At 50.2% G+C, this 16,234-nt stretch overlaps 1 protein-coding gene across 1 annotated transcript; it reads left to right on the top strand.

Annotated features, from left to right (window-relative positions):
* The first annotated feature begins 11,934 nt into the window (after positions 1–11,934).
* Ddit4 (DNA damage inducible transcript 4) lies at positions 11,935–14,106 on the top strand. The gene is made up of 3 exons (XM_021174736.3): positions 11,935–12,087; positions 12,212–12,467; positions 12,749–14,106. The coding sequence occupies exons 2-3, from the start codon at positions 12,272–12,274 to the stop codon at positions 13,240–13,242; spliced, it is 690 nt and encodes a 229-aa protein (XP_021030395.1). The 5' UTR covers positions 11,935–12,087; positions 12,212–12,271; the 3' UTR covers positions 13,243–14,106.
* The last annotated feature ends 2,128 nt before the right edge of the window (positions 14,107–16,234 follow it).

Here is a 16,234-nt window from a genome sequence, read left to right as displayed (position 1 = left end):
GCTGGGAACAACACCCCATCTTCCCCACACACACACTCTCACACCACTTTTAGGCAGACATCAGAGCCTTGGCTGGGATGCAGAGTGGAGGTGGACCCCAAAGGGCAGAGGCGATGACAGAGACACTGTCACTTCTGGGATTCATGGTGTCCTGCAAAGGGGTCGAATGCCCTGGGATGTCAGCCTGCCTTTCTCACCTCTTCCTCGGGGCTGCAGAGTGAAGGCTGGGGAGGAGCCTGATCAGATATCACAAAGGCCAAGCCCAGAGAAGGTGTCTTATGTCAACAACTCCATGGCTTGCAGGTGTTCACTCCAGCTGTTCTGGGCCCCCATGGTGCCTCCCCACCCCCCCCCCCCATCTAGTCTTTAAGTTCCCTTTTGGCTCACAACTAAGAGTGTTTGGGGAGGATCATGATTCCTGTCTGCTGACTGTGCAGGCTTAGGCAAGTCACTCCACCTAGCCGAACTCCCATTTCCTTACCTGTAAAGAGACCACTAATAAGCCCAAATTCTGCTTGCATATAATGCACAACTATATGTGTGCATGTGTGTGTGTGCATGTGTGTATATATGTGTGTGTGTGCATGTGTGTGCATATGTGTGTGCATGTGTGTGTCTGTGTGTGTGCATGTGTGTGTGTGTGTGTCTGTGTGTGTCCATATAAAGACCAAAGATCAACCTCATTTCTCAAAATCTATTCACCTTTTGTTTTAGGGAAGGGATCTCTTGCTAATCTGGAGCTTGCCAATTAGCCTAGATGTGAGGGTCAGAGTCCTAGGGGTACACATGACTCTGTCCCATACCGGGATGACCCAGCACATGCCACTGTGTCTGGCTTTTTCTGTAGGTGCTGGAGGTTGACCTCAGTTCCTGCTTGTGAGCAATACTTTATTGACCAAGCCATCTTCCCAGGCACATATCAATTATTTTAATTGACAGATGTATAAACACGCACCACTGGCTGCTAAAGCCATTGAAAATAAAGACAGACTTTTGTGCTGGGCTTGGTGGCACACACAGCCCTTGGGAGGCAGAGGCAGGAGGATTAGTGAAGAGTTTGAGACCAGCCTGATCTGTGTATCAAGAGTCCACACTAGCCAAGGATACAACAGCAAGATCTGTCTCAAAAATAAAAAAGGAGATGCTGGAGAGATAGCTCAGCAGTCAGGAGCCCTTGGTGTTCCTCTTGGGTCCTGAGTTCAGTTCCTGGCACCCATGAGGGCTCCACTCCCATTACAGGGATCCAATAGTGCTGACGATGGCTTCTGGCCTTCTCAAGCCATATCTATACACATACATGCACACATGATTCATTCTCTCTCTTCTCTCTCTCTCTCTCTCTCTCTCTCTCTCTCTCTCTCTCTCTCTCTCTCTCTCTCTCTCTATCTCTCTCTCCAGGGGGTTTCTCTGTGTAGCCCTGGCTGTCCTGGAACTCTGTTCTGTAGCTCTGTAAACCAAGCTGGCCTCAAACACAGAGACCTGCCTGCCTCTACCTCCGGAGCTCTGGGATTAAAGGCGTGTGCCACCACGCCCAGCTGAGACAATCCTTTCTTTATTTTATTTATATGAGTACGCTGTTGCTCTCTTCAGATACACCAGAAGTGGCATATGATTCATTTCTCCAGCCCCCAACACACATGATTTTTAAAATAAATAAAATTAATCTTTTTAAAAAGAAAAGGAGCCGGGCGTGGTGGCGCACGCCTTTAATCCCAGCACTTGGGAGGCAGAGGCAGGCGGATTTCTGAGTTCGAGGCCAGCCTGGTCTACAAAGTGAGCTCCAGGACAGCCAGGACTACACAGAGAAACCCTGTCTCGAAAAACCAAAAAAAGAAAAAAAAAAAAAAAAAAAAAGAAAAGGAGGCTCATCAGGCAAGAACACTACTCTTCCAGAGGACCCAGGTTCAATTCCCAGCACCCAGCTCACAACTGTCTATAACTCCAGTTCTATGAGATCCAACATCCAATGCACATAAGATAGATAAATAAATAAATAAATAAAATTTAAAAAACAAACAAACAAAAAACAAAAACAAAAATGAGCTTGCAAGCTGGGCAGTAGTGGTTCACACCTTTAATCCCAGCCCTTGGAAGGCAGAGGCAGGCAGATTTCTGAGTTCAAGGCCAGTCTGGTCTACAGAGTGAGTTCCAGGACAGCTAGGGCTACACAGAGAAAACCTGTCTCTAAAAAAACAAACAAACAAACAAAAGTGAGCTTGCTTGGCTGTCTGGGCAGGTGGTGATCTTTAGTTCTGACCTCCAGTATGATGTCTCCTGACTTTGTGATTTCCTGTTTGCTGTCTCCAGTGTAAGGAACAAGGCTCACCGGTCCCTGCTCCCCACTTTGATAGCTGACAATTGGCACCACTCAAAAGCTAAAAACAAAAACAAACCCTCCACAGATGGAACTGTTAGCATTCTGTCTAAGCTCTGTCCCGCAGTTAACTGGCAATAGCCAGGTACCCTGACTTACTATAAAAGGGACTGCTTGCCCACTCTGTTCTCTCTTGCCCTTGCCTTCTCTTTCCCTCTTCCTCCCTGTTCCCTTCCCTCTCTCTCCGCCTGCTCATGGCCGCCTCTTCTCCTTTCTTTTTCTTCTTCTTCTTCTTCTTCTTCTTCTTCTTCTTCTTCTTCTTCTTCTTCTTCTTCTTCTTCTTTTCTTCTTCTTCTTCTTCTTCTTCTTCTTCTTCTTCTTCTCTTTCTCTCTCTCTCTCTCTCTCTCTCTCTCTCTCTCTCTCTCTCTCTCTCTCTCTCTCTCTCTCTCTTCTCTCCCTTTCTCTGCCTCTACTACCCTCTTGACTCCCCTCCCCATGCCCTAAATAAACTTTTTTTATACTATACCTTTGTGTGTTTGGTTCCTCAGGGAAAGGGATGCCTCAGCATGGGCCCACCAAGGTGCCCCCTTCCCCCATACCTCACTACACGCCCATAGAACACCCCCCCCCTTCATCCTTTCATAAGCACATTAGGGACAGCGGCTGGTGTCTGCTACTGTAGTGGCTGGTAGACAGGTCTCTGCTACACTGAGACTCTGTAGGCCAGGCCTGGGACTGTCCAATTTTTCTGGCCCGGGATTTTGGGGAAAGCAGCTCCTGGGAATTGGTCATTCCACCCCACCCCCACCCCTGTGATCCTTGTGAGAGTGAACCTGCTGTTGAGAGACTTGAGTCCTGAATTTTTAGAACGGGCCTCTGAAAACATCACTCAGATAAAGCAACAGAGGAAACACACGGCGTCTTTGTTTTCTTTCTTTCTTTAATTTTATTTATATTTCTCTGTGTGTGGTTTTTATTGCCCCTGTGTATGCCGACACATCATATGCATGCCCAGTGCCCCCAGGAACCAGAAAAGAGTGTTGGATCCCCTGAAACTGGAGCTACAGACAATTATGAGTGTCCTTGTATGTGCTGGAAATCGAACCTGGGTCTCTGGAAGAGCAGCCGGTGTTCTTGTTTGTTTGTTTGTTTGTTTTTGTTTTTGTTTTTCGAGACAGGGTTTCTCTGTGTAGCCCTGACTGTCCTGTAACTCACTTTGTAGACCAAGCTGGCCTCGAACTCAGAAATCCGCCTGCCTCTGCCTCCTGAGTGCTGGGATTAAAGGCGTGCGCCACCACGCCCGGCTGCAGCCGGTGTTCTTAACTGCTGAGACACTATGCATTTTTTTAGCCATAAGTATCTCTATTTTTATTAAAAGTTTCTTTTTTTTTTAAGCTGAGTATGGTAGTATAAACCAGTAATCTTTTAACTTGGGAAGGGGAAAGCAAGAAGATCATGAGTTCAAAACCACCCTCACCTATACAGAGAATTTAAGGCCAGCCAAAGCTATGTGAGGAAAAATATGAGCTTGTGAGATACGTTAGCCGGTAGATGTGTTTACCATAAAGCCTACTTTGTTGGTATCAGGAACCCGCTTGGCAGATTGTCTCAGAACCTAGTGACATCCTCATCTATAGGCGATAGGGACCCGATGCATCTGTTGCCATGGCAACGGCATACATTTCCCAGAGTCCACTTCCTACTCTTACCTGTGAGCGGTTACATCACAGCCTAAATAAAAGGCAGACCCTTCCTGACCTTTCCCCCCTTTTTTCTCTCTTTTTTCCCTTCGTCTCCGGCGCCCCCTTCTCTACCTGCCTGCCCCCCCCCATAAACCTCTGCCACGTGGAACTGCATTGGCCTGGTGTGGTCTGTCCAGACTCGAGCCGTGATTTCAACACAACACGCTGACCTGAATTTGATTCCAGGGGCCCACATGATAGAAGGAGAGACCCAACTCCAGAAAGTTGTCCTTTGCCCTGTACATGTTCACACACACACAATTTAAGCAGAGCAATAATAATATAGTGAGTACATTTTATTACTTACATTAACACAGATCAACTACACAACAGAATTCGATGCTGTATCATTTATAACAAACTCATATTATGCCTCCTGGGATCTGTACCACAGGAATAGCCCAGAGCAACACCCATCATCCTTAGCAGCCAAACAACCTTGAACCCAGGGTAGCTGGACTCCTGGTCCATTGCTCCACAGGTCCTCCACTGGCTGCAGGAAATGGAGAGCTCTTTAGCCTGTCTTAGGGATGAACCAGGGAAGGGGCTGCCTAGCCCTCCCCAACCCTATCATTTTCTTTCTGCATAAACTGTTCAGGCCCAGGATGGGATAGGGGTCCTACAAAGCTGGCACAAAGTTGGATGATGAGATAGAGAAGAGACAGTAGCCTGGAGCCTCAGGTCCAACTGGCCCCCTAGGTTGATTGTGGGGTGGGCAGCACCAAGGTTGGTATGCTGACTGGGTCTTTCCCTTGGTTGATGTCATCTGGCAGAACCCTGAACCTGCGATCCCTGCTCTCCAGATCTCTCTGGCCCTCAACAGGGGTAGTTTATCAAACCAGCTCTTTGTGGGTTCCCATCGCCTCGCCTCTGCCCTGTCCCCAGAGGAAATGACGTCTTGTGAAACTCAGGACCCTAGCAGAATTGGCCATCTGTGAGCTCATTGTTGTCACACGTAGGCCTTGTCTTTGCAGCTGTATGCTGCCTCACCCACCCCTGGCACAGCACCCTGCCCCCCACAGGGAGGCTCGGATTGGCTGAGAAACCAGTCCAGCCTCTATTCCAGACCCTGTGTTTTCTTTCTGAGGGGTCAGCAGATTTGTAGAGATGAGCACAGAATTGCGTGGAGCCTCTTGTACAGCAGGATGCCCCAACTGGACCCACCTATCTAAATAGGATTTGGATAGAGGAGCATCTGTATGTTATAGGTCGTCTCTGGGAAAAAGAAGCCTTTTGTTGTTGTGCGTGATGCTGGGATTAAGCCCAGAATTTTGTGCATGCTATATCTCTGAGCTACACCCCAAGCCCCTAAATCTAATATTTAATCAGATTCAAAGCCCCTTTGGGGATGGGAGAATTAATGGGCTCTCTGGGCATGGGGTGTAGAAGGGCACCCGTGCTTTTTTCTTGGGGTGTCCTTTCTAGATAAGATTTTTCAAAGCCGCTTTCAAAAGCTGTGCTATAGTGTATTGTCAGTATTTCCATTTCAAAAAGCAGCTTCATTTGCAAAAAAAAGCCTCCTACTGGGTTTTTAACACTCCCTTAGAACAATCAAAATCCCACTTGAAGTCTTGTGTTGTGAGCTGTCAACAGCTTTTCGCAACCCTCCGGTGGGCCAGGTGCAGCTACAAGCTTGGTATTCCGACCAAGCTGTTTGTTGTTGTTTTAAGCAAACGAGCCAGAGAAGCTCCTGGGAACACATTTGCAGGCTGCTTGTCTCCTCCTCCTCCGGTTACTACTCCACCCTCTCCCCCACCACAGGGGTGCACTCTGTTCTTTAGCCGCCCCCACTTCCCATCACCCCCAAGTTTCCAGAGGGGAGCCACTTGCAGCACAGGAGCAGAGACAACTTGGCAGGTCTTCAGGGATTTTCATCTTAAATTCTGGGGTTCCCAGACACACACTCACACACATCCCTACCCCAAGATCTGGTTTAACTTCCCAAACCCGACTGGGGCGACTTGCCAGACTGAGGCCCTGGGAACTGGTGCTCCTCGGGTCGGGCACCGCCTGCAGAGGGAGGGGCAGGTGGCCAGGAGTCAGCGCCCATGGACTTTAAATTGCAGGCTCTAGTGGGTCCCATGGGAACCGAGCACAATCAGGGGCGAGGCATCTCTTCTGCAGGGTCAGGGCTCTGGTCACAGAGACTGGGGTGTGGGGCCGGATTGCCAACTCTCGAGGTGCAACTCACCCTGGATGTGACATTATTCTATAAACAATTGGAAGTCAGCTACCTCGCCACTTGGGGTCTTGCCTTTATAGGGTGCATGCTGCACATTGCGCATGTGAGAATTGTCCCCTGGAGCAGGAGTCCTCCGTGACACACGTAAACGGAAGGACTTTGATGGGAATGACCCTTCTAGAGCTGAACAATAAGGCCACCCTGCTCGCCCATACCTGAGAGGATCATAAACTTCAGGGTGTTTTGAAGGGAGCGGAGCCATGGATGGTCCTTTGTCTCCTTTGGGGCCATTGAGATGGTTACAAAAGTTTGAACGTACTATTTGTTCGTCTTGAAATGAAATAGATAAGAACCTCACCTCCTCAATTTTAAGTTTTCCTTGGGTGGTGGATGTTGGTGGTAAGAGTGCCTGCCCACATATGTGAGGCTGTGGGATCCATTCCAGCTCCAACATAAAGAAAGAAAATGCTGTCAGTATTTTGAGATACTTCAAGGAAAAAAATACTGCTTTTCAAGATTCCCTCGATCGGCTCCTGGTGCTGAGGTTGATTGGTTGCCCCGTTGCCTAGGGATGCTGCGCTCCAGCTGGAAGAACTGAGCTGTCCTTGAGTGGTGCTCCCAGCCTCCCCAACTGAGGGAGGGGAATGTTTTGCTCTGTGCCTGGCTGGAAAAGGACTAGAGAGGTAGCGTGGAAGTCAGAGAAGAGCCACTCAGTACGCCCACCAGCCAGATCCTGAGATTCCAGCTATACATCTGTGTAGATGTGGGAATGCTGTCTTTCTGTTTCATGTAGCTGTCCACTGACCCATCCAAATATTCATTCATTTCTGGGACTCTCCTGTGGGGCTAGCACAGGTCTGGCTAAAGGATATTAAGATGGATGGAACATTGTCATCAAGCTTTTAGGTGAGAAGAAGAAAGGGAGGAAGGGGCCTAAGGCTTGGTCTGGGGTTTCAGGGAAAGCATGTCCAGGCTAGCCCCCATGCAGCCAGCCTTAGCCAAGGGCACTGGGGAGGGAGAGTTGAATACCAAAAGCAAAGCTATGGCCTCTGAGGGATCCTGAGTCAGAGGCCAGCACAGAGAGCTGTTTTTTTTTTTTTTTTTTTGCTTTGTTTTGTTTTGTTTGTTTTTTCAAAACAGGGTTTCTCTGTGTAGCCCTGGCTCTCTTGGAACTCACTCTGTAGACCAGGCTGGCCTCAAACTCAGAGATCCCTCTGCTTCTGCCTCCCAAGTGCTGGGATTAAAGGCGTGCGCCACCACTGTCCGGCCTTTTTTTTTTTTTTAAGTAGGTAATGAGTAGGTCTTGTCCCCTGTCTTATCAAGCAGGTATCACACAGTAAAGGCAAGCCCTTTACTCCAGGCCTCCTTATAGGACAATGTCTGCCCTCCCCTCTCCTAGTCTGAAAAACATTACCAGGGCTTGGTATCCAGGGCCTTTTTCATCACTTAAAGAGAGAGATGGGAGAGAGAGAGAGAGAGAGAGAGAGAGAGAGAGAGAGAGAGCCCCTGACATATAACTGATATTTTGCTTCAATGCAAGAGCATTGCCTGGAATGTGTGAGGCCTAGTGTTCAACCCCTAGTACAAAACAAAAACCAAATGGCTGAACCAAACCAAGGGTGGTTTCTGGGGCTGCTGAGATGGCTCAGTGGGCAAAATGCTTGCTACCAAGCCTGCGCATGCCAAGTTCTATCTCTGGAACACACATCATGGAGGAAGAGTGCTCCCAGGAACACACATCGTGGAGGAGGAAGGGTGCTCCCACATGTCCTCTGACCTCCACACACAACCCACACCCACACCCCACAAATAAATATAAGACATGTCAAAGGACAATTGGAACAATGTAGATGTACTTTTACTATGCTAAAACTCGGGTATTCATCATCAGATGGCCCCAGAGCTGGAGTGGGTGCTGGGGACAGAACCTGGGTTCCCTATAAGCCGGTTAAACACTCCTCACAGCTGAGTCAACCCTCCAGCCTAGATGCTTTTTCTTTTTTTTTTTTTTTTTTTTTTTCTTTTTTAAAGACGAGGTCTAGCATTCTCTGTGTGATCTTAGTATGAACCCGAATGTCTGATTTTCCTGCTTCTTCCTCCCAGGACTCAGAGTACGTGTGTGCCACATACCTGATTTCTGTGGGGTTTTTCCTTGTGGGGAACCCAGAGCTTAATGTGTGTTGGTTGGGCTGGTACTGTCTCCACCAATATCATAGTTCCTGGATAGATTCCTCTGGGGGAAGAAAAAAACTCTACAAAATTATCCAGAGCTTGTGAACTTTCCCTTTCCCATTTGAGGGAAAATGGGTTTTTATTTGTAGGGTTTTTTTTTGTTTGTTTACTTTATTTATTCATTTTTTTTGAGACAGGGGTTTTTTGTTGTTTAATAAATAAATAAATTAATTAATTAATTAATTAATTAATTAATTAAAATTTCAAGATAGGGTTTGTGTAGCCTTGGCTGCCCTGAAATTGCTCTGTAGACTAAGCTGGCCTTGAATTCAGAGACACAGAAACATTCACTGACTGAGGCTGAGGCACGCCATTCAGTTAAAGTGCTTGCCTGGTATGCAGAAAACGCTGGGTTCAATGTGATCCCTAGTAGAACACAAACCAGGCTCCACCATGCATGCCTGTGATCCCAGCCCTCTGCAAAACTCAAGAGATTGAGCCGGGCAGTGGTGGCGCACGCCTTTAATCCCAGCACTTGGGAGGCAGAAGCAGGCAGATTTCTGAGTTCGAAGCCAGCCTGAGTGAGTTCCAGGACAGCCAGGGCTACATAGAGAAACCCTGTCTCGAACCCCCCCCCAAAAAAAACCCCCACTAAATGAAAGTGGGGGGGGGGGTAGCGGCTTACATAGCCCATGATGGTGTCTGTTGGAATAAACTCCTTTTCCTTTCCAAACTGGTCCAAACTGGTCACGGGTTCTTTTGTTTATTACTGTTCACTTTAAAGAAAGATCATTTTTTTCTTGAGCCAGTAGGTTATAGTTCTCTTATGTACTTTTTTTTCTTCTCTTCTATCAAAAAATATAGTGGAAGAGGAGAGGGAGGAGGGAAAGGAAGGCTGGGATGTAGCTGCTTAGAAGCAGAGCTGTACCTGAAACGCTGGGTTCATCCCTAGCATGAAAAAACAAAAACAAAAACCCAGAACCATGTCCTTAGTCTATGTAAACAGGCTCAGCCTGGTTGAAGGAATGGGTGCTGGTCAGTTGATTTTCTTTTTCTCCTTTCTCCCCTGCAGCAGCAGGAAGATTCACTCACGCAGGGCCCCAGCCCTCTCCACCTCTGTGAAAGGCATTGCAGGATGATGTCACCTGCTCTTACAGAAGCATTTCATCTTACCACCCTATCGGATGTCTTCTAGCTAGTGGCAAGTCTAAATGTCAGGAAAGAATGCTAGCTCTTAGGCCTGGGAACTCCAGGGGCAAGCAGTCCTCTATTCTGCAGCTGTCTTTAACTGTGTCTCCTAGCCTACCCCCCACCGCACGCCCCTGCGGGGGAGGAGGTGTGTCCATAAATGTAATTTTTTTGTTTTGTTTTTTTGTTTTTCCAGATAGGGTTTCTCTGTGTAGCCCTGGCTGTCCTGGAACTCACTCGGTAGACCAGGCTGGCCTTGAACTCAGAAATCTGTCTGCCTCTGCCTCCCAAGTGCTAGGATTAAAGGCGTGCGCCACCACTGCCCTGACCATAAATGTGTTCTAAGGAGTGGGTCTCCCACCTGTAAAATGAGAGTATGTGTGGGAGACCTTGGATTCCCATCCTTTTGCAGTTCTAAGACCTGGCTGTTCTAAAAGTCAGGCTTTTGTTTTTTGTTTTTTGTTTTTTGTTTTTGTTTTTGTTTTTGTTTTCCGAGACAGGGTTTCTCTGTATAGCCCTGACTGTCCTGGAACTCACTTTGTAGACCAGGCTGGCCTCGAACTCAGAAATCCGCCTGCCTCTGCCTCCCAAGTGCTGGGATTAAAGGTGTGCGCCACCACCACCCGGCTAAAAGTCAGGCTTTTAATTTTAATTTTAAAAATATCGGTGGTAGCCGGGTGTGGTGGCACACGCCTTTGATCCCAGCACTCGGGAGGTAGAGGCAGGCGGATTTCTGAGTTCGAGGCCATCCTGGTCTACAAAGTGAGTTCCAGGACAGCCAGGGCTACAGAGAAACCCTGTTTCGAAAAACCAAAATAAATAAATAAATAAATAAATAAATAAATAAATAAATAAATAAATAAATCGGTGGTAGGAGCTATGCTTCGTGGCTCGCTGTCATCCGGGAACTAGGAAAGCAAAGGCAAGAGAATCTCTGGGAGTTCCAGGCCAGCCAGCCGTGAAACTCCGTCAAAAAGATGAAATTGGGCAGTGGGGGTGGGGCTGGAAAGGGCAGTGGCCTGACCTCCCTGGCAAGTGTCATGTGTCCGAAGCAAACCTGCCCTGTAGCGATGTGATGCTTGCCTGTCTGATCTGGTTTGGTTCCTGCCCGCCGGGCCAAAGTGTCTGATGTAAGTTTGGTCTTTTCTTCCATCAGGGTCCCAGTGTCCTACATTAACAAACCTTTTTATAAAAAAAAAAAACAAAAAAACAGGTCTAGTCCGACTGAATCTCCTCCCACCCTAAACAAATCGCTATCAGCCCTAGAGCATCGCTGCCAGGCTATATTTCCTGTTGCCTCGCCTGAATGATGAAACCCCATATGGCTCTTGCATTTGGACTTTTCCAAAGACTTCGGTCCTGGGTTCCATTGAATTGAATTCTCCTGCCACCCCACCCCCACCCCGATCCGCCGCTTTTTCCCCCTTAACACAAAGCATGGGAGGGGTTCTAGGACCCGGCGGACGCCAGGGGCTCTGCCGCAGTGGGTTTGGGAGGCACTGGCCCTGCAGTGTTCTGTCCCCTAAGGCCTGCGGGTGGGTCAATGTGTCGGTTTGTTGTGAGCCCTTGTTCCCTGGCCGTGGACCAGGCGCTATGAATCGGAGTCCGTGAACTCTAACTCCTACCCAAACCCTCTGCTAGAGGACAATCTCGCATTGGCGAGCACTGATGTCCTCCTGAACCTACACCCTGCTCCCCCGGGGCTGCAGAGTAACAGGAACACTGATGAGGAGACGTGGGAGCCGATGGCCCTGAGTTGCCTTGTCTTTGGACCTATTACCAAAAGTGCATCGCGTGTCGCCAGCAAAGACAGCGTAGGACTGATGCTCATGGGACAACGGAGTAACGTCTGCCGCTGCGCCACGGTCCCATGGGCATTCAGTTGTGCGCCCGGCAGTGTCCTTGGCCCTTGGGCTCCCAGAAGCTAGGGTACCTTTCTCCCCTGCTCAAGCCGCACCAGGTCCCCCAACTCTTCTTCCCAGTGCAGTCACGGGCCGTCCCCTCCCCCCAGCAACGCGCCCCTATAATAAACAAGTCTTTCCTTGATCCTCCCCTGCCGCGAGCGCCCTCAGGGACCTTGGCAGCTGCTGAAAGCCGCCTCGGATCCCTTCCAGAAAGGGGGTGTGGCCGAAGCTAAGGCGAGGGAGAGGGGTTCGGCCGGGAGCGTTCTGGGGCTCCGTGGGGGCGGGGCCAGGCCGCTGTCACCAGGCAGGAGAGAACGTTGCGAACGTGCGCCCAGTGCCTATTGGCTGAGGTGGGCCACACTCCCGGGTCTCGATTGGGCTGCGACCTGGAGGGGGCGTGGCCTCGCCGCGAGAGCCCTTATAGGCTGCTGCTCGCTGGTGCTAGGGATCACAGCAGGCAGGGGGGAGGTGCGAGAGGGTTCGAAGGGACAGGTCCGGGCAGCGATCGGGGGTTGGCACCAGTTCGCTCACCCTTCGAGAGTCAGAGCGCTCTTGTCCGCAATCTTCGCTGACCGCGCTAGCTGGTGAGTGTCCCTCCCGGGTGTGCACATCTTGTCGGGGAGTGACCTCGGCTCTTGGGGCCTCAGAGCCCTCAATCCTGTGCAACGCCGACACTGACGCCAAATCCTTGTCCCTCTTGTCTTTCAGCGGCTTCTGTGCGCCTTCATTCGGACCTCAGCAGCCAGCGTCCTGGCGTCTGACCCCGCCATGCCTAGTCTCTGGGATCGTTTCTCGTCCTCCTCTTCCTCTTCGTCCTCGTCTGGAACTCCGGCCGCTGATCGGCCGCCGCGCTCCGCCTGGGGGTCTGCGGCCAGAGAAGAGGGCCTTGACCGCTGCGCGAGCCTGGAGAGCTCGGACTGCGAGTCCCTGGACAGTAGCAACAGTGGCTTCGGGCCGGAGGAAGGTGAGCACTCAGCCGGGGCCGAATTGGGTTCGGGGATGGGGGTGGGAGGGGCCCCGGGAGGTGGGTACGAAGCGAGCTGAATCGGCTCAAAGCCACCTTGGCTTCCCACCCCAGCACGAAAAAACAGATTACCCTAGGGTTAGAAGGCAAGACTGTGGGGCGGAAACTGAGGCACGGAGTGGAAAGGGACGCTGTTTGCTTAGGCAAACTGCACCTCCCCGGCCCGTACAGCTCCTGTGGAAGGCGCTCTAATACCCTTTCCCTGTGTTCTCTCTATCCAGACTCCTCATACCTGGATGGGGTGTCCCTGCCCGACTTTGAGCTGCTCAGTGACCCCGAGGATGAGCACCTGTGTGCCAACCTGATGCAGCTGCTGCAGGAGAGCCTGTCCCAGGCGCGATTGGGCTCGAGGCGCCCTGCGCGCTTGCTCATGCCGAGCCAGCTGGTGAGCCAGGTGGGCAAGGAACTCCTGCGCCTGGCGTACAGTGAGCCGTGCGGCCTGCGGGGGGCACTGCTGGACGTGTGTGTGGAGCAAGGCAAGAGCTGCCATAGCGTGGCTCAGCTGGCCCTAGACCCCAGCCTGGTGCCCACCTTTCAGTTGACCCTGGTGCTGCGTCTGGACTCTCGCCTCTGGCCCAAGATCCAGGGGCTGTTAAGTTCTGCCAATTCTTCCTTGGTCCCTGGTTACAGCCAGTCCCTGACGCTAAGCACCGGCTTCAGAGTCATCAAGAAGAAACTCTACAGCTCCGAGCAGCTGCTCATTGAAGAGTGTTGAACTACATCCTGGGGGGGTGCGGGGAGGGTTTCTCACTGCCCCCCAAAGTGAAGACAAGGAATTTCTGTGGTGGAGACCCGCAGGCAAGGACTGTCCCCTGTGTTAGAAAACTGACGATAGCCACCTGAGGGGCGCAGGGCCAGGTGGGAGAAGGAAGTGTTCTCCAGGAAGTCTCTAGGTTGTATGCAGGTGGCTCCCTGTTGGGGCACACGCCCCTCAGTACTGTAGCATGAAACAAAGGCTTAGGAGTCACACAGGCTTCTGGCTGGATGTGTATGTAGCATGTACCTTATTTTTTTGTATTACTGACAAGTTACAACAGCAGTTGTGGGCCAGAGCCAGAAGGGCAGCTGGTCTGCACTGGCCTCTGCCCCGGCTGGGGGTTGGGGGCTGGGGGGGTAGGCGAGGGGAGGTGGCCGACACAGTTTGTGTATCTCCTGGTCTGAAAGGACCTAGTGTGTTTTGTCGTTTGTTTTGTATCTTGGTTTTGGGGGGTGGGGATCGGCGCTTCACTACTGACCTGTTCGAGGCAGCTATCTTACAGACTGCATGAATGTAAGAGTAGGAATGGGGTGGGTGTTAGGATCATTCGGGATCTTCGACACTTGAAACAAAATTACACCTGGGAGCTGCAGCTAGCCCATCCCGGTGCCCATGTACTGGAGAATTGAACTGTGAGGAGATGGGCTGAGGGGCTGGGGTGGGGGGGGCTGGAACCCTCTTTTCCCAGAGGAGTGCCACCTGGGTCTTCCATCTAGAACCTGTTTACATGAAGTTACTCGCGGTTCATGAATACACTTGATGTTCAAGTATTAAGACCTATGCAATATTTTTACTTTTCTAATAAACATGTTTGTTAAAACACTCATTGGTGCCATAAATGAAAAGGGAGAGGGGTGAGTGGTGGGTGCTGGTCACGTTTCATCAGACTGCCTGGTAACTGCCATCAGAGCTCCTGGACTGCCTGGCAGCCTGGGAACTGTGCCATCAGAGCCAAGGTCCCTCAGTTCTGCTGAGTGGAGCTACCAGGAGAATGTGCTGGAAAGCACCCGAAGGTGAAAGATGAGTCAGACCTCCCTGGAAGTCTTGAGTCTCTACAAGGAGGGTTACCTCGCTCTCCAGGTGAGAAGGCCCAGTCACCTTAGCCTAAGGCCTTTTCTCTGAGGAAAAGTCTAGACTGATGTGGTACACAGTCAAGGGTATGGTTTTATCTCTGGATATAAAAAAAGGTTAAGAGAGAGACCTTTGCAAAAGACAATTCAGTTTAAACCTCTCCCTAGGCAAGAAACCTAGGCTCAGCCGGGCGTGGTGGCGCATGCCTTTAATCCCAGCACAGGCGGCAGATGCAGGCGGATTTCTGACTTCAAGGCCAGCCTTGTCTACAAAGTGAGTTCCAGGACAGCCAGGGCTATACAGAGAAACCCTGGCTCAGGAGATGTGGCCTAGGCAGGAGCCGAGACCATACAAAGGCAGGCAGGGGGATGACGAGGGTGACCCCTGACTTCCTTCCCAGACAGAAGGCTGGAGTTGAGTTCCTTATCAGAAATGTTGGAGTTGAGCCAAGAAGGCCAAGGCCTTTCTCACTTGTCCCCGACTACAGAGTCCACCCACACCAAGTGGCCCTTGGAGAATGACTGTCTCCTTTGTTTCTCTTCCTGATCCCAGACTGCCTTTGTGCCTTTGTGTGCCCCAAGACTGTAAAAAAAAAAAAAAAAAAAAAAAAAAAAAAAAAAAAAAAAAAAAAAAAAAAAACGGTTCTTGGCTTTGTATCCTTTTGGAGGGCTTAGTTAAAACAGTTCCCTCAGGCTGGGGATGTAGCTCAGTGTAAAGCACTTGCCTGACAAGTAAAGGACCCTAGACTTATCTCCACATCTCCCACCAACCACAAAGGAAAGCCAGATCCTTCCAGTGAGCTGAAAGCAGAGACTAAAAACATCTGTGTTTTCCTCGGGGATTCTATCCAGGACCTGACTTTGGGGTAGCCCAGGAAACCCACATCTCTTTCATAGAATCCTCAGAACTTATTCCCCCAAATGAGTAAACCTGAGTTAGAAGCCAGGTGTGACAGTGAATGTACAACTGGAATCCCAGTACTTGAGAGGCGAAGGCAGGGGGATTGCCATGAATCCATCCTATATAGTGAGCTTGAAGCTAGCCTGGGCTGTAGAGTCAACTCCAGACTTGCCTGGGCTAGTCTAGATGAGTTTGAGACCAACTATAATAACATAGATTCTACTTCTCTCAAAAATAAAGTAAGCCAGGCGTGGTGGTGCATGCCTTTAATCCCAGCACTTGGGAGGCAGAGGCAGGAGAATTTCTGAGTTCGAGGCCAATCTGGTCTACAAAGTGAGTTCCAGGACAGCCAGAGCTGTACAGAGAAACCCTGTCTCAAAAAACCAAAAAAAAAAAAAAAAAAAAATAATAATAATAAAATAAAGCAGGGAGGGAGGGTGAGAGGGAGGATACAGACAGCCTCACCTATCTTAGGGTCCTTCTTAGTAACCATCCTAAGAGGGGTAGGTTGGGCAGGGGTGTTCTGTAATGTCTTTGGGCATAGAGAATGACCATCTCTTCAGACAAAGGCTGACCCATGCTCACTCAACCTGAGGGTGCAGCCCAACCCCACCCCCACCCCTTTAGCTGACAGATGCTGTTCATGAAACTGAGACTATGACATTTCTTGTTCCTCTGTGTTCCTTACCCCAAGCAGTAGCCAGGAAAGCCACCGCCAGCCCTTCCCCTGCCTTGGTATCTCCAGGTCTGAGTGGACCCTTCCATTCCAAAGCTGGTCAGATGGAGGTAGGAGGAAGGACTGCGTTCTTAGAACCAGTGTGACCCAGAAGCCTTCTAAAAGCCGGCTCAGCACCAGACTCTACTCTCTCAAGTAACCTCTGCCAGGGACATGGGCCTCTCTGCCTTTCCTTTAAAACCCAGAGAAAAGTATCAGCCTTCTAGGGCTCTCCTCTGCCTCCCCCCCTGCATCCTTCACAAT

Source organism: Mus caroli, unplaced genomic scaffold (assembly GCF_978045245.1).
Source record: "Mus caroli unplaced genomic scaffold, Mus_caroli_1 scaffold_9, whole genome shotgun sequence".
NCBI classification, from domain to species: domain Eukaryota; kingdom Metazoa; phylum Chordata; class Mammalia; order Rodentia; family Muridae; genus Mus; species Mus caroli.
The sequence above is the reverse complement of the archived record's forward strand: the minus strand, read 5'-3'. Positions and strand labels throughout refer to the sequence as shown.